At 55.1% G+C, this 19,996-nt stretch overlaps 10 protein-coding genes across 10 annotated transcripts; 6 read left to right on the top strand and 4 right to left on the bottom strand.

Moving 5' to 3' along the window:
- Positions 1-41: 41 nt before the first annotated feature.
- On the top strand, positions 42-1,003 carry B0H18DRAFT_869195 (uncharacterized protein; the record flags this gene model as incomplete). The annotated part of the gene is made up of 7 exons (XM_048039992.1): positions 42-144; positions 217-228; positions 320-360; positions 416-449; positions 500-664; positions 729-831; positions 886-1,003. Coding segments are annotated over 7 exons (576 nt in total), but the record flags the coding sequence as incomplete, so codon positions are not given.
- An 849-nt stretch (positions 1,004-1,852) lies between these two features.
- B0H18DRAFT_1082584 (acetyl-CoA synthetase-like protein) lies at positions 1,853-4,809 on the top strand (the record flags this gene model as incomplete). The annotated part of the gene is made up of 14 exons (XM_048031554.1): positions 1,853-1,949; positions 2,076-2,360; positions 2,413-2,496; positions 2,631-2,804; positions 2,869-2,948; positions 3,058-3,192; positions 3,258-3,536; positions 3,591-3,625; positions 3,815-4,020; positions 4,073-4,179; positions 4,242-4,385; positions 4,412-4,533; positions 4,589-4,675; positions 4,731-4,809. 14 exons carry the CDS (start codon positions 1,853-1,855, stop codon positions 4,807-4,809), a joined length of 1,914 nt encoding a protein of 637 aa, XP_047898663.1.
- Positions 4,810-5,311: 502 nt separating this feature from the next.
- On the bottom strand, positions 5,312-7,336 carry B0H18DRAFT_869671 (MFS general substrate transporter; the record flags this gene model as incomplete). The annotated part of the gene is made up of 9 exons (XM_048040036.1): positions 5,312-5,491; positions 5,542-5,623; positions 5,694-5,977; positions 6,052-6,098; positions 6,161-6,186; positions 6,251-6,420; positions 6,475-6,755; positions 6,808-6,921; positions 6,979-7,336. The coding sequence occupies 9 exons, from the start codon at positions 7,334-7,336 to the stop codon at positions 5,312-5,314; spliced, it is 1,542 nt and encodes a 513-aa protein (XP_047898662.1).
- Positions 7,337-7,872: 536 nt separating this feature from the next.
- B0H18DRAFT_978366 (uncharacterized protein) lies at positions 7,873-9,189 on the top strand. Its single transcript, XM_048044314.1, has 3 exons — positions 7,873-8,206; positions 8,321-8,577; positions 8,680-9,189. Exons 1-3 carry the CDS (start codon positions 7,950-7,952, stop codon positions 8,877-8,879), a joined length of 714 nt encoding a protein of 237 aa, XP_047898661.1. The 5' UTR covers positions 7,873-7,949; the 3' UTR covers positions 8,880-9,189.
- A 306-nt stretch (positions 9,190-9,495) lies between these two features.
- Positions 9,496-9,904, top strand: B0H18DRAFT_1114657 (uncharacterized protein; the record flags this gene model as incomplete). The annotated part of the gene is made up of 2 exons (XM_048033149.1): positions 9,496-9,536; positions 9,607-9,904. The coding sequence occupies 2 exons, from the start codon at positions 9,496-9,498 to the stop codon at positions 9,902-9,904; spliced, it is 339 nt and encodes a 112-aa protein (XP_047898660.1).
- A 38-nt stretch (positions 9,905-9,942) lies between these two features.
- Positions 9,943-11,589, bottom strand: B0H18DRAFT_1082581 (uncharacterized protein; the record flags this gene model as incomplete). The annotated part of the gene is made up of 7 exons (XM_048031553.1): positions 9,943-10,018; positions 10,239-10,550; positions 10,603-10,792; positions 10,978-11,162; positions 11,212-11,263; positions 11,295-11,352; positions 11,413-11,589. The coding sequence occupies 7 exons, from the start codon at positions 11,587-11,589 to the stop codon at positions 9,943-9,945; spliced, it is 1,050 nt and encodes a 349-aa protein (XP_047898659.1).
- Positions 11,590-11,809: 220 nt separating this feature from the next.
- Positions 11,810-13,059, top strand: B0H18DRAFT_1114654 (CTLH/CRA C-terminal to lish motif domain-containing protein; the record flags this gene model as incomplete). Its single annotated transcript, XM_048033148.1, has 5 exons — positions 11,810-12,079; positions 12,129-12,260; positions 12,308-12,408; positions 12,479-12,914; positions 12,967-13,059. The coding sequence occupies 5 exons, from the start codon at positions 11,810-11,812 to the stop codon at positions 13,057-13,059; spliced, it is 1,032 nt and encodes a 343-aa protein (XP_047898658.1).
- A 1,564-nt stretch (positions 13,060-14,623) lies between these two features.
- On the bottom strand, positions 14,624-16,133 carry B0H18DRAFT_1207477 (uncharacterized protein; the record flags this gene model as incomplete). Its single annotated transcript, XM_048036219.1, has 9 exons — positions 15,872-16,133; positions 15,776-15,817; positions 15,670-15,726; positions 15,558-15,609; positions 15,446-15,492; positions 15,305-15,386; positions 15,156-15,246; positions 15,111-15,115; positions 14,624-15,038 (listed from the first exon to the last, which is right to left on the bottom strand). Exons 1-9 carry the CDS (start codon positions 16,035-16,037, stop codon positions 14,624-14,626), a joined length of 957 nt encoding a protein of 318 aa, XP_047898657.1. The 5' UTR covers positions 16,038-16,133.
- Positions 16,134-17,218: 1,085 nt separating this feature from the next.
- On the top strand, positions 17,219-17,567 carry B0H18DRAFT_1114652 (uncharacterized protein; the record flags this gene model as incomplete). Its single annotated transcript, XM_048033147.1, has 2 exons — positions 17,219-17,264; positions 17,323-17,567. 2 exons carry the CDS (start codon positions 17,219-17,221, stop codon positions 17,565-17,567), a joined length of 291 nt encoding a protein of 96 aa, XP_047898656.1.
- Positions 17,568-17,931: 364 nt separating this feature from the next.
- On the bottom strand, positions 17,932-19,667 carry B0H18DRAFT_1114651 (uncharacterized protein; the record flags this gene model as incomplete). Its single annotated transcript, XM_048033146.1, has 10 exons — positions 17,932-18,236; positions 18,298-18,683; positions 18,734-18,739; positions 18,799-18,888; positions 18,947-19,028; positions 19,085-19,131; positions 19,197-19,248; positions 19,309-19,365; positions 19,415-19,456; positions 19,511-19,667. 10 exons carry the CDS (start codon positions 19,665-19,667, stop codon positions 17,932-17,934), a joined length of 1,224 nt encoding a protein of 407 aa, XP_047898655.1.
- Between the last annotated feature and the right edge of the window lie 329 nt (positions 19,668-19,996).

The raw sequence follows: 19,996 nt of genomic DNA, 5'->3' as shown, positions 1-19,996 counted from the left end.
ACAGTGGCGGCTATGGCGATCGCGCCATTACACCGGTCGCTCCTGCTGGGGCGGATCCTCAGCTTTGGCAGTGGTTCAGTGCAGTGAACACGACGCATTCGGGAGCTATCGTAGTGCACGAGCTGCAGAACGCTCTCGTAAATGGTGCGTAGAAACATTCTACATCGTGAATGGAGCTGCGCTAATCAGGATCGTGCCGTTATGTTATGCGATCAGGCGATTGGTCGAGTGAGTGTCATTTATGCACAGTTAGAACCTTCAGACTCAGGGTCGACGCCGGCATCGAGCGTGGGTTTGTTAACGGGAACTATCCTTGTAGAATTTGATCTCGACACCGTGAAGATGTTGATGACTATGTTTGTGAGTACCCCATTTCCGCTCGGCGGCAGCAGCCGTTGCTGAGAAAGTCGTTCAGGATGTCGATCGAAGCGGGACGATTGGGTTTAATGGTCAGTCGAGCATAGAACGCATCAAGAACCGTATCTCACCACAGGCACAGAGTTCTGTGGCCTATGGCGATATATCCAAGAATGGCAGGGCGTGTTCAGGCACTTCGACAGGGATCGTTCTGGTTCTATAGAAGGCTACGAACTCGCCGAAGCACTGCGTAGCTTTGGTTACAATCTCTCGCCTTCCATCCTTACACTCATCGAGCAGAAATATGGTGTGTCTCCTAGTGGCCGTTCTGTCAGCGAGAACCGTCTCACGACTCTGTCATGTCATCACAGCGTCTGCACCTGTGGGCGGTTACGGACCACCGCCTGGCATTACGTTCGATCGATTCGTCCGTGCATGCGTCGTCGTGAAGTCGCTCTCGGAATCCTTCCAGAGGTATGTTGACGTCACCCATACTCGTGTTATGCCCATAGCCTTATCTATTATTAGGGCCGACACAGACAGGGACGGCTATGTGCAACTGAACTACGACGACTTCATGAGGGTTCGTCTCATGTCGCATCCTATTTCCGCACCTCTGACTTGTTCCGCCGACAGATTGTTCTAAGCATGCCGTAATGACGAGAGACGAGTTCCCGGGAGTTCTGTGTCTGTATAGCAGTGATCTGTCGAGGCGTTCTTCAGTGCTGTAACGATATATGTATTGTACTAGTTGTAGCATCGGGCTTTGCATTGGCCCTTAGCGGATGATATCACTCTCCGAGTTCCTCGGACACATGCTTACGTGTTCTCCGTTAGACTATCCCGGACCAGCGGCCGCAATCTGCCATCGTGCACTGGCAGCTGTTTACGCGCATTTCGCCGGATGGTCTCGGGGGCGAGTCAAGTGCATCAAATTCATAGTCAATATGTTCGGTCTTTGAATGGTTTGAACTGCGACCAGGCCATCGTGACCTTGGTTCAGGTGTTTTTGCTCGTGTATGGCAAGTGCTCAGGAGAACAGAAATCACAGCAGACATCGCGGAGGCACTAGAAGGTCACATTGTTATGGTGCGGGGCACGATGATCCGCGCGCCGCACCGGCCCACCATACACGGACGGTCGGACACTGTGGGGCATGCATGCATACTTGTAGTTTGGATAGGGAACGTCGTCTGTTGCTCAGACAATTCTGAAGAATTAGCAGCGTGTTCTGGTCCTCAATAGCATTGTTTCGACAGAGGAAATATGCGAGGAAGAGAGGAGAGGAGGAGGATGACGAACTCGGGTGGCGCGGGGAACACGCTATGCGCGTTTTCATGTGATCCGAGTGTTGGTCCCCCCGGTTCAAGGGTCCCGGCATCACGCCCAGTATATTGCACTACAACCCACTCATGTCCTTACGTCCGACCGTCATCTGCTGCTCTCTCTTTCTACCCCAGACGGCCCCGCAGCCTCTCAGTTACTTCCTGCTATCATGCCCGAGTACCACTTACCGATCTCGTTTCCGACGAATCCGGATTACTCGCGGCAAGCCGTCGAGGTACCGGGCACCAGGAAACCTGGGCAGACAGGTACGTAAACGGCCGCAACTCGGACGCGTAGCATTTGGTGACATGTCTCTTCCAGGACACTACCGCTCAAGTAGGTGCTTCCTTGTACTATGACGCGAGAGGGTTATACATAGGACTGTGATCCAGCCGCGTACCCATTCATGACCCTGGATTCTCCTGGCGCTCTCACGACATGCTGGGAGATCTTCGAGGAGGGTCTGCGCAGATCGAAAGGAGGCCCGGTGTTTGGCCGGCGTCCCCTCGTCTCCAAGGAGCCTCTCAAGTTCGCGGATCGTTATGAATGGGAGTCTTGGCCTCGGATCGACGCGCGGAGACGAGCAATCGGCAGTGCCCTCCATAGTCTGTTCAAGAAGGGGACACTGGGCGGCGGACAACTGGAGACAGTTGGTATCTGGAGCAAGAATTCCCCTGGTGCGTCTGGTACCACTGAACTGTAGCTCTCATTCGTCTCATGGCGGAGAAGAATGGCAACTCGTGGATATGGCCCTGCATGCATATGCAAAGGTAGGTGTCGCGTTGTATGACACGCTGGGGAAGGATGCAGTCGGTGAGCGATACGATCCCGTGTTTGCACTGCGCTTGACTTGGACGATCATTCGCGTGTTCGTCAGAGTACATGTGAGTGGGCGAGCCATACCGTAAGGGCTTGTGTTCAATGGAGATGCAGAATCAACCATGCAGAAACAACTGTCGTCTTCGCTACATCAGACCACGTGCAATTCTTGTTGAATGTCGCGCCCAGTGTTCCCGGAATGAAGATGGTGGTTATCATGGATGACATCCCAACCGAGAGCAAGAACATCCTCGTTGCATGGGGCAAGGATAAGAAAGTACAAGTCCTGGATTTGTTTGACTGTACGTGCATGACGTCAACTGGGCCACTATTCGCTTGCGCATTGACCTTGCCGCCCCAACATAGTGGAAGCGATAGGTGCAGCTGATCTGGTCGAGCCTGTCAAGTCCAGACCGGACCAACTTGCCACGATCTGCTATACCTCGGTAAGCTACCCATCTGTCAACTGTGCGGGGAAGTGTGGCTAATTCACCGGTAGGGCACGACTGGCAATCCCAAAGGTAAGGATACTTTTCCTTGGGCGGCGCGGGAAAGAGTACTGAGCCCGATCAAGGCGCATTGTTGACCCATGGCAATCTCGCCAACGCCGTCCACGCCCAGCTGAGTGGGTACGTCCCAGATGGTGACATCTGTGCCATTTCCTACCTGCCCTTGGCACACATCTATGAGGTACGCACAATGACTGTCTCCGTAGTCAACAGAGGCCGGCTCGATCTGATCCTCATCATTTCCAGCGTGTAATGGCGCTTTGCAACCTTGCTATGGGCGGGCGTATCGGGTACTCAACAGGCGACCCGCTGAGACTGCTTGAGGACATGCAGATCCTCAAGCCGACCTTCGTCGCCACTGTTCCTCGCGTGCTGAACCGGGTGTACCAGGCGGCGATGGCCAACGCTTCGGCACCCGGCTTGAAGGGCGTGCTCTTCAGACGCGCGACGGAGGTAAAACTACAACAGCTGCACGCCACTGGACAGCGGACACATGCCCTCTATGATCGCCTGGTTTTCAGCAAGGTTAGTGCCCGTCGTTTATGCTCGCGACGTGTGCCTTACTTCGGACGGGGATAGGTTGCTGCCGTGTTCGGCGGTAGGGTCCAACTCATGTCTGTGGGTCTGCTCCATTAGCGCCGCCGCCATGGACTTCCTCCGGATGGCGATTGGATGCGACCTGCTTGAAGGTATTCATTTCTCTCCATTATGATGTTGCCGTTGTACTGATGACTGTCTGGATCCGTAGGGTAAGAGAAAAATTCTAGGTACCATGTTCGATGTTGACGGCGGGCGCACTCCAGGTATGGCATGACTGAGAATGGCGGCACCTGCACGCACGTATGGCAGTATGATCCTTCCTCCGGCGGCACAGTTGGGCCGCCGCTCGCCAACACGGAGATTAAGCTGATTGACGTTCCGTCGATGGGCTACTTCTCCGAGGACAAGCCATCCCCACGAGGCGAGATCTGCTTCAGAGGTGACCACGCTTTCAAGGGCTACTACAAAGGTTCGGCGGCACAAGTGGATAAATGTCCGTGGGATGCTGACGCTTGGTATAGATGAGAAGAACACGAAGGCTACTATCGACGCGGACGGGTGGGTTCACACCGGTGATGTCGGCCTCATGGACCAGCATGGCAGACTGAAAATCATCGATCGCGTCAAGGTAAGAGCACGCTGAATGATGCCGCGACGTATTCGAAATAAATCTCACGAACGGTTTTTTAGAACATCATGAAGCTGGCGCAGGGCGAATACGTCGCGCTCGAGAATATCGAGAATGTCTACAGCTCATGTCCGCTCGTCGCGCAGATCTTCGTGCACGGCGACTCGCTGCAGTCGTACCTCCTCGCCGTCGCCGTGCCCGACCCTGTCCTCCTGTCAAACTCCTGTCGAAGATGGGCCGGCATGTGTCATCGAGTGACATCCCGGCGCTGGAGGAGTCGCTCAGCGATCCCAAGGTCAACGCTGCTATCCTCTCGGAGCTCACGAAGACTGCGCAGGAGAACAAGCTGAAGGGGTAGGTGGATCGCCCCGTGACCGCATCAAGGGACTTACTCGAGAAATGCCCGTAGCTTCGAACAGGTCAAGCGCATCCACCTCACCATGGAGCCGTTCACCGTCGAGAACGGTTGCCTGACACCGACGTTCAAGATCAAGCGGTGCGACTTCAATCACTCGTCTAGACTCCATGACCATTGCTGACTTTTGCCACAGGAAGGAGACGTACGAGGCATATAAGAAAGAGCTGGACGCTCTCTACGCTCTGCCTCTCCCTGCATCGTCCAAGCTGTGAGATTCGACACGTTGTACTGTTATCTACATGGCTTGTTATGCGCTAGTTATTTTGATGCATCTTCGCGTTCGCTCAGCCGTTTGTGGTGACTCTCCAAATCACAATACGCACCCACTCAGTTCTACATATCATCGTGCGAGATACAGTGGGCTCTTCGAGTTGCTCAGGTGAGGCGTCGCACCGTCGATCCTCACCATGTCGCTGTAATCGATCATCACATACGGCAAAGACTCGCTACATGCCTTGGATTAACTCGATAGCAAGTGTCTAGTACACAAAGAAAAAGGATACAACAGACCACAAGGATGAGATGTATGGAAGAAAGAACATGCGTGCACGTTGTCTAGTACAGATGCGATGAGGAAAGGGGGGAAGAGATTCGTGGATGGGATGTCGTCTACATCATGTATGGTGGTGAAGGCCATGCTTCTTGTACGACCCTGACGAGAAAGTGTGAGTCTACCTACACCAACAAAATGTGGTGGATGATGTACGGAAGGCTCTACTTCGGGGTGGGGCGCGCAGGGCGGCCCTCCGCGATACGGCGCGAGAGCGTCGTGCCGAGGAAGGAGAGGACGGCCATGACGAGCACCCAGAGGTACCGGAGGAGGAAGAAGTCGAAGCCGTTGGAGAACGCGAAGAGGGAGCTCGTGAAGGCGGGGGCGAAGGACCGCGCGAAGCACTTGAGTATGGGTCGGTCAGAGGACCGTTGCGGACGAGGGGGGAACGCACCATGAAAAACTGGGCGAGGCCGTTTGTGGAGCCCAGCGCCGATGGGTGGGGGGCGGCTTCCTTCACGAGGATCATGCTCACACTGACGCGACAGCACGCATCAGTTCTCATCTGTTAAGCCTCGGCGCCGCCGCCGAAGTCGAACAACTCACGAATACGCCAAGCAAGCCGTCCTCGCGGTCAACAGCAGCCCAGCGATGCCCATCCAGATGAACGCCCTCGCGGCATCGCTCGGCTCGCCCGTCGCCTCGTCGATGCCCGCGCGCGCGATGATGTTCAGCCCAGGCATCAGCACGTAGCAGAAGGGCCAAATCGCCATGCAGACGTTGTACATCCGCGCGTGGTCGAAGCGCCTCAGGAGGTACGGCATGAAGAACAGCTGGAGCAGCACCGATGCGACGCCGGACATCGCGAGCGCATAGCCGATCTGGTGCGTCTGGGGTGCACGGGTCAGCGGGGGAATGTCGGGAGAACGATAGGGGACCGGGATACGGTGGGAGGGAGACTGACCTGGAAGTTGAGCCCACCGCGCTCGATTGCGGAGTAGGAGAAGAGGACTGCGCAACGAAGCGCGTCAGCTCGCGGCTCCGCGCGTCTAGCCACCAACAGCAGAACGTACCGAAGGTTACGTCGAAGCCGGTATTGCTGGGGTGGGGCGGACGTCAGTGAGTATGATGGCCGCGGGCGAAGGCGGGCGCACGGGGCTCACAGGAATGCCAGCGCGAAGCCGCTGAAGCAGAGCGCCTTGATCAGCGGGATTGACAGCAGATACCGGATGCCAGCAGGTTGTGGCGGCTTCTCCGGATCGGCGCTCCTGTGCTCAGACCCTACCTGCCGCATCGGTACGCAATCCCCTCTGTTGCGCTTGCTGGGCAGTGTCTGCGCGGGGACATCAGCGAGGCTTCGGGTGACTAGCGAGTCGCATGTACGCACCTCTTCAAGGAAGAGGTATACCAGCAGGGCTCCGCAGATGGAGAGACAGCCTGCAACGAAGCATGGCAGGAAGTAGGGGTACTCTCTGAGGAAGTCGTAGTCGAATAAACTTGGGAAGCGGTCGGCGGGGTTGGAGAAGGTGCCGCCTAGTAGGGGACCGATGATGGCACCAAGGGGCCAGAAGAGCCCGTAAATGGGGAAGGCTATTGCCTGGTTGGTTGAGTCGGTAATTTCGCCGAGTACAGAGTGGATAACCGCGATGTTGCCAGAGAAGATACCAGCTGCGAGGTGTTGAGAACATGCCACGAGCGGTAACATATGGCAGTTACATACCTACACATCGAGCCAGTAGGATACCAGCTAGGTTGTGCGCAGTGCCAAGGATCATAGTAGACAGGCCGATGCCCAGTATGCCAGTCAAGACAACCGGACGACGGCCTATTTTGTCTGAGGGAATTATGAGCAACGGTCCAAAACCATGTTCAGCTGCGAGCGTCGGCGTACCGGATAGTTGTGCCCAATTGTAGATACAACACAGCTGCGACACGGCAAAGCTGCTCTCTACTATACCGCTGTAGAAGCCGATTTGTGAGGGGTCGTTCGTTAGGTGCAGGCGTTCCATCATCTCATTGACATAAGGGAAAATCTGCGTGAAGGCGATCGGGTCGACCAGCCTGATAGCACATAGCGTAGCCAGCTGGGCCCTCGGCAAGGGCGTAACGCGCTTGGGGGCGTCTTCATACTCGAACTTTTGTTCCTCGAGGGCGCCATGACTGTCTCCGGCATCTTGGTCGTCGAAAAGCCGTCGCGTTGCCTCGCTTTGCGCGGACTCACTCGAGGGACCGGCTTTGAGAGACGCCATGGCTGCACTGAGCGGGGGGAGGTCGGCCGTGCGGGAGCTACACGCACCAAGAAAAGGTGAGGCACTTATAGCTGCCTAGCCAATGACGCTGAATTATGGAGATGGCGATTCTGATGACGGATGTAATCGTTTACGTCTATAAACAAGGAGAAGCCGGTACTCTGCAATGCGCGGGAACGCTCTTCTTGCCTGGCTCGGAAGTGCGGGTACGCCCTGCAGCGACGTCGGTGTAACTTGTGCACCACAAGGTGACCGACGATCTGCGTAGGCGTGTGCTCGCCTCTCGCACTGCTCATTTTTTCCAATTGATTTTTTCTGAACACAAGCGGTGGGTGGAGAGAGAGGCACGCAGTCACAGTAGCTCGGAGGAACGGAGGAGCGTGTTCTGTGCCGTTCGGCGAGAGGTCCAGAATGTGGCGGCAGTCAGGAGGACTGCTAGCGCCCGCTCCCAGGCGCGCACATGGCACGCGCGCCAAACAGGTCAAACAGGACAGCCACCGCCAGCGTCGATCCGAGGAGCCGCATCGGCGCTGACGAGGTTGGCCTTGGACGCGTACCGCTGCCGCCATTACCTACCGTATTCCCGCTCTGCTTGTATAACACCATCCCTACCATGTCCTCTAATGCCGACAACTTCGTTCTCGTCGCTCCCCGCCCAGTGCGGCTCGCAGCCCCCACCGCAGCCCCTCCTTTCTCCCCCTTCCAAGGCGCCCTCAATCGTCCCCAAACCCGCATGGCTGGCATGCGCCTTGTCGCCGATGGCGTCGATCGCCTCAAATTGGGCGACGATGTCTTCCAGACGCAGGACGACATCATGAAACCCACCGAGCCTGCAGAGAGGGAACCTGTATCTCCTCGTGCCTCTCCCCGGTATGTCTCCCTCCCTGACCTCTCCTCCCGCAGGACGCGATCGCTTCCGATCTGCCGATGAGTCTCCGGTACGTTTGAGCAGAGCATAGCTGAACATCGCGACTCTTTGTCTAGGTCGGCGCCGTCCGAAGCTCTGGAGGAGTTCCTCTCCATCCTTCAGTCGTCGAGTTTCTACTTCCCGCCCACTTCGCCCATCCTTCGCGCGAGCAACGGCAGCGCCGCACACACCTTCTTCTACCGTGCCTCCTCCAGCTTGAGCACGTCGCACCAGGAGGGGCTCGGTGTCTCCTTGAGCGATGCCGCCGATGAGATGCGGAGAGACAGCGCTACGCCTGCGTACCCATTCAAGCTTATCGGGTCTGGGTCCCTCGGTTCGTGCTAATTCTTCCGATGCTGTTTTCACCAGAAGCTCATCATCTGACGCTTGCCGATGCACCTCCTCTGCATGAACCGTCGCTCTGTACGTATTGCAGCGTCCCCGGTGTCACGCACCCACACGCGCAACCCCTTCCAGCGCCATCCGTCCTACGAGAACGCCTTCGCAGGTATTCTCCGTCCGCTGTCCGCATCGCCCGGGCCCCTGTCTCCGGGCTCACCTGCCATAGTCTCCATGTCCCCGGCGGCGGTTCCTCTGCCGCTTCCGACGCCCGACGAGCTGGAGGCGACATCGTAGAAGCTCCTCGCCATTCCGGTCAGAATTCCTACCATGGGCTGCCCATCTCATGACATTCTTTTTTTTCTAGCCTATACTATCTATTACCATCTACGAGAGATGTGGCCCCTGGCCACCTGTGTATCTGTACGCGTACTGTAGAACTGCTGGTGCTTACGGCGCGTCGTCGTGTCCACCGTATACCTCGTTTCCTTTATTTGTTTTATTACATTTCTCGCTGATTTGCCGCTATTCCGGTTACGTAGCTCGTTCCTGTGGTATATTGTACAGTCGCTGTAATAAAGTCTGGAATCGACATTTGCTATTGAAATTGGACGGAAGGTCACCGATTTGCAAAGTCTCAAAGCTTCTGCGCAACTGGTAAGTAGCCGGGATGAGCTCACCTCACTATGTAGTACTTTACCGCCTCCATATGCAGCGGAAGTACTACGCTACGGGCCACGGTACCGGTAATCTAAGTACTGGCATCGATCTGCCTGCCTGAACGAAGCGAATCTTGACGTCAAACCACCATCGTGTCTAAGTGTCCGCGTCACTCATGACTTGACCGACTGCTTGGGCGAGGCTTCCGAGACTCAACACTACCTTAGTACCTACCAATTAACGGTTCACAGTAATGCCAGACAGAGGCAGACCGTTGAAACTTGACGACGAGACGTAAGTGGATTCTGGTCGTCCTGGGGCTATCATCCGCACTGATACTGACCCTTCCTCATTGACGTTCCAGGACGGAGGCCAGCGTGCCCAGCGTGCGCACCGGGTACTGCATCGTCATCTCGTCTATCCTCTTCTTCGCCCTCGGCAGCTACGCGACGCTCTTCAGCGCGTTCTACCCGCACACGGGCATTCCGGTGAGTGCGCGTTCGAACACCGCACCGCTTCGGCCGCTAGAGCGGACACCGCAGATCCTCGACGTGCTCGCGCGGGACACGCACTACAAGTACTTCGCCCTGTTCCTGATACCCACGACGTCGTACTTCGTGATCGCGAACTGGGTCGGGTGGCAGTACTACCGTAACTCTTAAGGTTGAGGGGCATGGCCGGCCTCTCCGCCGGACCAAGCTCAGCGGTGCCGTCGCGAAAGGCAGAGACGTTGGGACGATCCACGGAAGTGCACAGGGCGTACGTGAACGAAGAAGCTACGTTATCGACAATCAAGAATGTGGTGAGCCTGAGGGACGTCCCCCGATGCCCTCACTCCGCCGTCCTGCCCTTCTTTCCTCTCCGTCTTCCCCCCGCTGCTTCCTCATCGTCCTCGGCCTCCTCCATCGCCTCCCAAACGTCATCGTCATCCACCTCTTCCTCTGCCTCATCGTCAGCTGACACTGCCCGCGGAGCATCCTCGCTCTGGTCCCATACCACGACAGTCGGGATCGCTTCATGTACAACTTGTCGAGGACCTCGCCCTTGTGCTCCTGCTGCTGTCCGGGCTCCTTCGGCGGCGGAACGTGGTGTGCAGGCGGAGGAAGCGGTCTTGCGCCACGGAGGCGAGGTGGGAAGGCGAGGCCGCGACGGAGACACCGCCCGGCAACATCTGTTAGAGTAACGTGATGTGAGTGAATGGGAGGGAGGGGGAGGCGAGAGGGCGTACTTTTGTACCCGTAGATGACACGCCCGTTGCGGAGGTCGAGGGCGAAGAGGTTCGAGCCGTTGTCTGAGACGAAGGCCTCGCTATAGGGGGCGTGAATATATGTCCTTCGGAGGAAAGAGACAGGATACGCACTGTTCTGCGAGCCCCTTCTCGACCATCCTGACACCGCCTACTTTTCCGATGCCCTTCCAGTCGGCCACGGGACGGCGTGCCGCTCGGGTGTCGTATCGGCGTACGTGGCCGTGATGTGTTCCAGCGAGTAGATGATGCTGAGAGGTGGAAGACGAGGGTGGAGGTATGTGAGGGAGGTGTTGTGGACGGGCTGCCGCAGGCTCAGACCGTCATTTGGTACCTTGGGGAGATAGATGAGATAGAGTAATAGTGGATGGGTATGTAGCTAGGCATACATTCTTGGCTCTCCAATTTCTCCGGGGAGTAGCTGGTCATCCCTCTTCCTCTTTTTGCTGTCGGTTTCGGCAGGGGCCTTGTCCCGGGTAGCGAAAGCACTTTCAGTGTCCCAAACTGACAGCTCCACCTCGTCCCCTCCATAGGCAAAAGTCCGGCTATCAGGTGAGAGTCTCCACTCGCACAGTCGCATTGGCAGAACAGACGTTTGCGCTGAGAACGCAGAATCGCCTTCACCTAGCGTCGTCGAGCGCAAAGCACCATTGGATGTACATGAGAATACACGGCTGGACAGATTGTCAGCCAACGGGCCTTGACCAGATGTATACTACTCACTTTTCCGACAGTGATAAGCCGACATAACGTTGTCCAGGTTTGAGCCGCGGTCCTTCCACTCGGCGAGGCAGCGTGTACTACACTTTCGCCTTCTGGTACGCGGTGAACGGATGCGGAGCCATCCCCACGAGCTGCAGCTAACTTCGCTTGAGCGCGTCAATGTCAGCAACTCACTGTAACCGATCCACTTGCTCGACTTACTGCTCTGTCTGCGCCGACCACAGAGAAGGCGAGCTTTTGCACTGGAACAGGCCTCGCGTCGCTCGCCGTGCTCGATATTATCTGGACATCAGACTTCCACTCTTTTGTTGCACTGTCTTGTGAACAACGAATAGCCTTCACGGAACCGAGCTCGTCGCCAGTGAAGAATCGAGGCATGGCTCGAGGTTGTAGAGAGAAAATGACGGGTCGCAGATCGAGATCTTGTTCCGCGGGGCGATCGAGCGTTGTGTCCACGTGAGGGTACCGGGCCAGTCGGCCCAGTCCCGCTCTCAGCGTCCCCTCTGGACTGCCTGCTGTGGGTCCCAAGGCCGCTTGTGTCGTGTGCGACCCACGTTCCAGCTGCTACTACCACTGCATACGCTCTGTCTGGCTCACCATGGACGGCCCTCTGAAGGAGCTCGGGAGATTGCAGAAGCTGGTGTCAGACTCGTCGTCGTCGAAGGGCAAGAGCCCGAGTGTCAACGACTCCCTAGACTCGCTCCTGCAGTCGCTCCGGGAAGTCAAGGACAGGCTGCAGGTCGGCACGGCGACGGACGAGACGTTGACGATCCTGTCGAAGACCGTGGAGACGAGGAAGAGGGAGGTAGACGAGCGGCAGAAGGAGGTGTATAATGCGCTGAATAAGATTGGGAAGGCACTGGATAAGGTGGGTCGTGTATGTCCAATGCCATGGGGTATTCTGATGCCTCAAGCAGAGATTCCAAGCAACTCTCCCAACGTATGCTCCGTTATTCTCTTCACCGGAGGCCAACGCCGCATTGGAGAGAACGATAGCACTGCACTTTCTCAGAACGGGACAATTCAACACAGCCGAGACTTTCATCGAAGTGCGTGCCGTGCTGTTCTAAGCTAGGGATGCTTACCATCTAATCAGGAGTCTAGTGTTGACATTGATCAAGTTACACGACGTCAGTTCAAGGAACTCCATGAGATTGTGACGGCTCTCAGGGAACACGATATCGACCCCGCGCTACAGTGCGTATTCAACACAGTACATCTGCTGCAACCATCGCAGCCGTGTCTAATCATCTACGCAGATGGGCAGAACAAACCGATCTTTCCTCCACGCTCGCGCATCGCCGCTCGAGTTCCTCCTGCACCGCTCCCGCTACCTGCGCTACCTGACAATAATACGTGATCCACGAGGAGAGAACACCGCAATAGAGTACGCGAGGGCCTTCTTCCCTCCCTTCTACGATCAACACGAGCCAGAAATCCGTAGGCTGATGGGCTGCCTGCTTTACTTGCCTGTGTCGCGCCTGGCATCGTCACCGTACGCCGACCTCGCTTCGTCGTCGCTGCACCTCGACCTCGAGCCCATGTTCGCGAAGGAGTACTGTGCCAGTCTGGGGATGAGTAGACAGGTGCCCCTGCGTGTTGTCGGCGACATCGGTGGGGGAGGGGCGCTGGCACGGATAGAGAAAGGTAGGAAGGTCATGCGCGAGCGGAAGAGCGGGTGGAGCCATTCAGAGGAGCTGCCTGTAAGTCGAATGCCGCTTTCTGCCCCTGAACTGGTGCTGACCTTTGCCCTAGATCGAGATTCCACTACCGCCGGAGAACAGATACCACTCGATCTTCGCCTGTCCTGTCTCAAGGAACAGTCGACAGACCAGAACCCACCAATGATGATGGGTGGGGCATGTCATCACGAAGGACAGCTTGCAGAAGCTGAGCAAACCAGGAGGGTCAGTAATTTGTGCTCGGCGCATTAATGAACTAACGAGGCTGTCCTTTCCAGCCGAGTCAAGTGCCATATTGTCCTGTCGAATCGCAAGTTGGCGCGCTCTCCGTGTACAATTTTAGGTTTGTCACAGTGCTATCGCGTTTGTATATCAGTTCATGGACTGTACCACCAACCTGTGCATTATGTATCATCATTTGACCCGGACCGTCTGTGTTGCAGTGGCGGCCGTGCTAAACTCTTTGTGACCTGCTGGTTCAACAGCAATGTATAATAAACCCTCCCGTCATAACAGGATATTTATTGCGAGATGTGCATAGCGCAAAAGGCTTGGTGACCAAACGATGTGACACGCTGTGATTAACTATACGAGTACTACTGTGTATATCTCAATCCTATAACCCATACTGCTCGCTGAGACTACTTAGTTCAGGACCCCAGCGAAGCGTCGGCACTAGGAAGATTGACAACCCTCAACTCCTGTAGGCAGATGCCATGGACAGGGCTCATAGTAGCGTGCCACGCGACCACGCTGTCATCGCCCGCGAACAACGTCTCTGGACTACTCAAATGTGCCGTCGTGTGCCAGTGTGCGCTGCAGATCAGTGTCGGAAACGTGAGTCGCCCTGCCTTCGTTCAGTTGATAATAACTCTAACGCGCATGCATGCAGGGGCGATCGTTGGCACGCAGTTGTACAGATACGCGCCGCGCTTCAAGTTCTACCTCGGCCACGTCCTCGTCAGCGCCGCTGCCGCCCTCAACTGCTTCATACTCGGAGGCGGAACAGGGAGAAGGAGCGGTTGCTGCAGTCGGGCGACTTCCGCGAGAAAGTCGACGAAGAAAGTCGTTTGCTGCTGGGTGATGAGCATCGGCCGCCGCTCTGGAAGTTCCAGGTGTAGTTCGAGGTGCACGGCCGGATGTGTTCCTCTCTGTATGTAGGCGTGGAATGTTAAAAAAGACAGGTGGATATAACGACCCGCAAGCGTCGAATATATGGGTAACAACAGAGGTATCTAGCCAAAAGCCTGACGACATATGCCAAAGAAGCGTTCCAAGTAACGACAGTGGAGAGAATGCGAACTAAGAATCATTCTCAGTAAGTATGTTATACAGCCGCGGACTTGGCCACAACTCACCGAACAGCGAAGCCGATGCAACCCATGACTCAGGAGCGTACCTCATCCCGAGCCTGAGTACACCGAGCCTGAGTACACAGTGCGGTATTCCGGAGGCAACCGCGACTCCTGTATATTGTATTCCCCGTCGTGCTCTCGTATTCCAGCTCCTAGCGATGGGCTCGTGTCAACGCTGCGCGGTGGACTGTTGGTCCCCACGCTCTGCCAAGGGGCGGTCGTTGTGCGAGTGGGCGGATACTCCGAGGCTTCGGCTGTATTGACCGGGCTGCTCGCATCGAATACGGGGCATGCGGGATTGCGTCTGTCTCGTGAAGGGCAGCAGGCAATGGTGAAGTAGGATCTTAGTCAGGTACCACTAGCATGAGCCAGGAATCAACCCGATGGTGCGGCATGCCACTCACGGAAGAGTCTCGCATCCGGCGGCTCGTGCGGAAATTGGCCGAGGAAAGGAGTAATACCAGTAGGATCGTCCGCTTGCTTGTTCTCTGTCACGTCCATGCTTGAACGAGGACGCTCAACCGTACTAGGCCGCTTCTTAATATAGATGATGATTGCGCCAAGAAGCAACACCAATGCACCGCCAAGGGTGGCACCGACCGCCGCTACAGTACTAGTGTCTACCTTCCCCCCGACTGCGCCCGTCGGAGGTGGTATGCTTGCAGTTTTCGTCCCCGGCATAGTAACAGTGGTCGTGACGGTGAAAGTGCTCGTACTGTTAGTACAGGGGTCGAGTGACTGGTTGTTATTCGACGCCAAAACCCCTTTTGCGAGGGTTCCAAAAGTCGGGCTGTAATGAAGTCGATGAGACATCGGCAACTTGAAAGCGCTAGCAATGATACTCACAAGTCCCTGGACAGTGAAGTCAGTGTAGCCTTGTACACCCATTATATGCAGAATGAACGCACCATGATCCATCAGGCCAAAATACGCTATAAAAGAAGCTAGCAAGGTTGATGCCCCTGTCGCAAACTGCTCGCTGGAGGCTGTCCGGTAATCTTGACCATGTGACAATGAGTACATCATCCCTCACAAAATTAAAGACCTAAGCCTTACGTCTGATTATACCCGTCCCCGCAGTACGTGCCACTGTTCGGAGTCCCTGTACTCCATCGGTAGTTGTAGTATGCACCCGCACCTTTGGGACGACCGGATTTATAAGAGTGACACATCCATCGGACTGACCAAGACACGTACCGGCGGAGTGCCCAGGGTCGTTGACACCGAACTCGTCCCATTGGCAGCTTGTCGCAGATAGTGCCAAGTGCCAATGTCAATGCGAGAAGAGAAAGGATTGTCGGGAACGTACTTGATGCATAACATTCGCACAGACCATGTGATGGAGTTGCAGCAACAAGTACCTAAGTCGACGATTATTAACCTTTCTCCAAAACACGCTAGCAAAAGCACGATGGGCATACTTAGTGGGTCGTCACATTGATCTGTATAGGCGTCGATACTCCACGTTGGAGTCGTATCTGCGCGACAGTTCAGATTTCAGTATTGTGCGGTTGAGTTACAACATACAATCGCTATTGCATATCTGCCGCAGCCGCTGGTACGTCGCGCCTACAAAAAAGTGAGATGAGCCAATGACATCTTCATGAGACACGAAATTCTTACACGGTGTCTCTCCGACAGCATTGGTGTACCACTGAAGGGTATCGCTACCAGGGTAGCAAGTGGGCGCGGATGAACCAGCTATCAGCGCGGAATAGAGGGTTAGAACGAGGATGGCTGTGACCTGAACCCATCCAGACATGTACGCAAGGGTAGTCATGGGAAGCATAGGGGCCTTGGTAGGATGGGGAGGCTGGAGCGTATTTCTAGCTCCCCCTTTAATGGACAGCCAAAGACAGCGGTACTATTAGAGGAAGTATCGTTCTCCATAGCAAATGACATCCACTGGCATAAGCCGGACAGTTGATAACATTGAGTTCGGCGTTTCCAGCGATGATCGTGTTCATCATAATCGCATTGCAACAAATGTGTGACAGCTGAACTTTCAGTCAGGCTGGCAAATGCAAACCACTGGCAGCATCAGATATAAGGACAGAACAAAGACGACTTCGAGCTGCATCCATCGAATCATATGCTATAAGTTGGGTGTAATTATGGAGGGCGTACCGGTTCTGCTCAGAAAGGAGGGTCTGAGGTCACAGACTACAACGTATCTGTATCTCTTGCAGAAGAAGTTGATAAGGTCACGAATCATGATACAGCCTTAAGGGAAACCTGTGCTCTTCGTGAGTAGTAGTAGGTCGAGTTTGGATAGCTGAGACTATTTACCTTGTAAAGACTGGTATCCGGGTGGGCGTAGCGCTGATTGAAAAGGGCGATCAGCGAACCGTTTCTGGCGGCATCCGTGAATTCAGCTGGCCTCCTTGTACATGCCAGTGTGCAGTATATCAGTGGCACTACCGTGACAGAACGGGCAATTCCGATGAATCCCCGCTTCCGAACTTCATATCTTGTCGCGGTGATACAAAAGATTGCAACTGTCAGTAGGGCACCGAGTCGTGTTGAAGGTAGAAGTGTCTGGCCTAGCGCCTTTGTTTTGGCGTTCGACGCCGCTGCGTAATAGGTCGCCAACTGCAGCTGTGCACGCTGAGGCAAGTATCCGTCTAAGTCCGTGCTGAAGTCGTCTGATGCTGCCCCAGTCTGTCTAGACACTACTCTGTCCTCCTAGGGGCTCAGTGCTTTAGTGACAGAAGCATATACTACACTGGTGCATGCTAACTCACCTCAGTCACCTGCGTCAACGACCACCGCAAACTGTACCGCTTTTCCTCCCAGTCTTCGTCTGGCTCGGACTCGGACTCCGTCCGGATCAATGGGGAATCCGAGTCCTCGGTTCGTGAACACAAACGACATTATTATTGTGATGATGAGACTTCACTTAAGTTTCAGAGCTTGCCTCGGGCTCCAGTGAGTCGGGGCCTGCCTTCAAGTTAACGAGGACTGAGTCAAATGTGCCGTCGCGTGCCAGTGTGCGCTGCAGATCAGTGTCGGAAACGTGAGTCGCCCTGCCCTCGTTCAGTTGATACCAATAGCTCTAACGCGCATGCATGCAGGGGCGATCGTTGGCACGGGATTGTACAGATACGCACCGCGCTTCAAGTTCTACCTCGGCCACGGCTTTGCCATCGGATACCTCGTCCTTGTCAGCGCCGCTGCCACCGCGCTCAACTGGACCATACTCACGAGGCTGAACAGGGAGGAGCACCAGTTGCTGCAGTCGGGCGAATTCAGCGAGAAAGACGATGAAGAAAGTCGTTTGCTGCTGGGTGGCCCTGATGAGCATCCGCTCTGGAAGTAGGCTCCAGGTGTAGTTCGGGGTGCACGGAGGGATGTGTTCCTCTCTGTATGTAGCCGTGGTGTGTTATGATAGATAGTGAATGGTATGTTCGATGAACTTCTGCTTAAGCCGCGTACGGTTGCGTCTAAACTCACTGGTGATATAGTGCCGACCCGTAAGCGTCGAATATTTGGATAACGACAGAGTGATTTAGCAAAAAGGCTGACGACGACTCGGACATATGCCAAGGAAGCGTTCCAAGTAAACGACGGTGGAGAGTATGCGGACTAAGCATAAATCTCAGTATACTATACAGCCGCGGGCATGACCACAACTCACCTGAACAGAGAAGCCTCCTATGCAATCTGCGACTCAGGAGCGTGCCTCATCCCGAGCCTGAGTACACCGTGCGGTATTCCGGAGGCAACCGCGACTCCTGTATAGTGTATCCCCCGTCGTGCTCTCGTAGTCCAGCTCCTATCGCTCTGCCCGTGTCAACGCTGCGCGGTGGACTGTTGGTCCTTACGCTCTCTTCCTTATCCCAGGGGGCGGTCGTTGCGCGAGTGGGCGGATACTCCGAGGCTTCCGAGTCGGCTGTGTTAGCCGGGGCTGCCAGTGCTCGCATCGAATACGGGGTATGCGGGAGTACGTCTGTCTCGCGAAGGGCAGCAGGCAACGGTGATGTAAGATCTTAGTCGGATACCACTAGTATGAGCCAGGAATCAATCCGATGGTGCGGCATGCCACTCACGGAAGAGTCTCGCATCCGGCGGCTGATGCGGAGATTGGCCGAGGAAAGGAGTGATACCAGTAGGATCGTCCGCTTGCCACTTGTTCTCTGTCACGTCCATGCTTGAACGAGGAAGCTCAGCCGTACTAGTCCGCTTCTTGATATAGATGATGATTGCGCCAAGAAGCAACACCAATGCACCGCCAAGGGTGGCACCGACCGCCGCTACAGTACTAGTGTTTACCTTCCCCCCGACTGCGCTCGTCGGAGGTACTATGCTTGCAGTGTTCGTCCCTGACATAGTAACAGTGGTCACGGTGGAAGTACTCGTACTGTTAGCACAAGAGTCGAGTGACTGGTTGTTATTCGACGCCAAAACCCCTTTTGCGAGGGTTTCAAAAGTCGGGCTGTAATGGGGCTGATGAGACGTTGGCAAAGCGATAGCAATGATACTCACAAGTCCCTGGACAGTGAAGTCAGTGTAGAATTACTATACACCCATCATATGCAGAATGCACGCACCATGATCCATCAGGCCAAAATACGCTGTAAAAGAAGCTAGCAAGGTTGATGCCCCTGTCGCAAACTGCTCGCTGGAGGCTGTCCGGTAATCTTGACCATGCGACAATGAGTACATCAGCCCTCACAAAATCAAAGACCTAAGCCTTACGTCTGATTGTACCCGTCCCCGCAGTACGTGCCACTGTTCGGAGTCCCTGTACTCCATCGGTAGTTGTAGTATGCACCCGCACCTTTGGGACGACCGGATTTATAAGAGTGACACATCCAGACTGAATAAGACACGTACCGGCGGTGTGCCCAGGGTCGTTGACACCGAACTCGTCCCATTGGCAGCTTGTCGCAGATAGTGCCAAGTGCCAATGTCAATGCGAGAAGAGAAAGGATTGTCGGGAACGTACTTGATGCACAACATTCGCACAGACCATGTGATGGAGTTGCAGCAACAAGTACCTAAGTCGACGATCATTAACCTTTTTCCAAAACACGCTAGCAAAAACATGATGGGCATACTCAGTGGGTCGTCACATTGATCTGTACTGGCGTCGATACTCCATGTTGGAGTCGTATCTGCACAGCAGTTCAGATTTCAGTATTGTGCGGTTGAGTCACAACATACAATCGCTATTGCATATCTGCCGCAGCCGCTGGTAAGTCGCGCCTACAAAAAAGTGAGATTAGCCAATGACATTTCTATGAGACACGAAATCCTTACACGGTGTCTCTCCGACAGCATCGATGTACCACTGAAGGGTATCGCTACCAGGGTAGCAAGTGGGCGCGGATGAACCAGCTATCAGCGTGGAATAGAGGGCTAGAATGAGGATGGCTGTGACCTGAACCCGTCCAGACATGTACGCAAGGGTAGTCATGGGAAGCATGGGGGCCTTGGTAAGAGGGGGAGGCTGGAGCGTATTTCTAGGTCCCCCTTTGATGGACAGCCAAAGACAGCGGTATTGAAGGAAGTACCGTTCTCCATTGCAAATGACATACATGGCAGTTCAGCGGCGGCGGTTCTGATGATCATGCTCACCATAGCTGCATTTCACCAAACGTGTGACAGCTGAACGTTTGAGGTAATCAGCGAACCGTTTTTGGCGGCATCCACGTATACAGTTGGCCTCCTTGTGGATGTGCACACTACAGAACGGGAAATTCCAAATTCCGAACTTGATATCCTGTCGCGTTGGTACAAAAGATT

This window comes from Fomitopsis serialis, assembly GCF_022376445.1.
Source record: "Fomitopsis serialis strain Sig1Antser10 chromosome Unknown B0H18scaffold_5, whole genome shotgun sequence".
NCBI lineage: Eukaryota > Fungi > Basidiomycota > Agaricomycetes > Polyporales > Fomitopsidaceae > Fomitopsis > Fomitopsis serialis.
This window is presented reverse-complemented; position numbering and strand designations above follow the sequence as displayed.

Excerpts from the sequence above, each read along its gene's own strand:
- B0H18DRAFT_978366 (XM_048044314.1), top strand. The coding sequence starts at position 7,950 with ATGTCCTCTAATGCCGACAACTTCGTTCTCGTCGCTCCCCGCCCAGTG. Across the intron at positions 8,207-8,320 it reads TCTCCTCGTGCCTCTCCCCG|GTCGGCGCCGTCCGAAGCTC; the intron begins GTATGTCTCCCT and ends CTCTTTGTCTAG. Across the intron at positions 8,578-8,679 it reads TATCGGGTCTGGGTCCCTCG|CGTCCCCGGTGTCACGCACC; the intron begins GTTCGTGCTAAT and ends TACGTATTGCAG.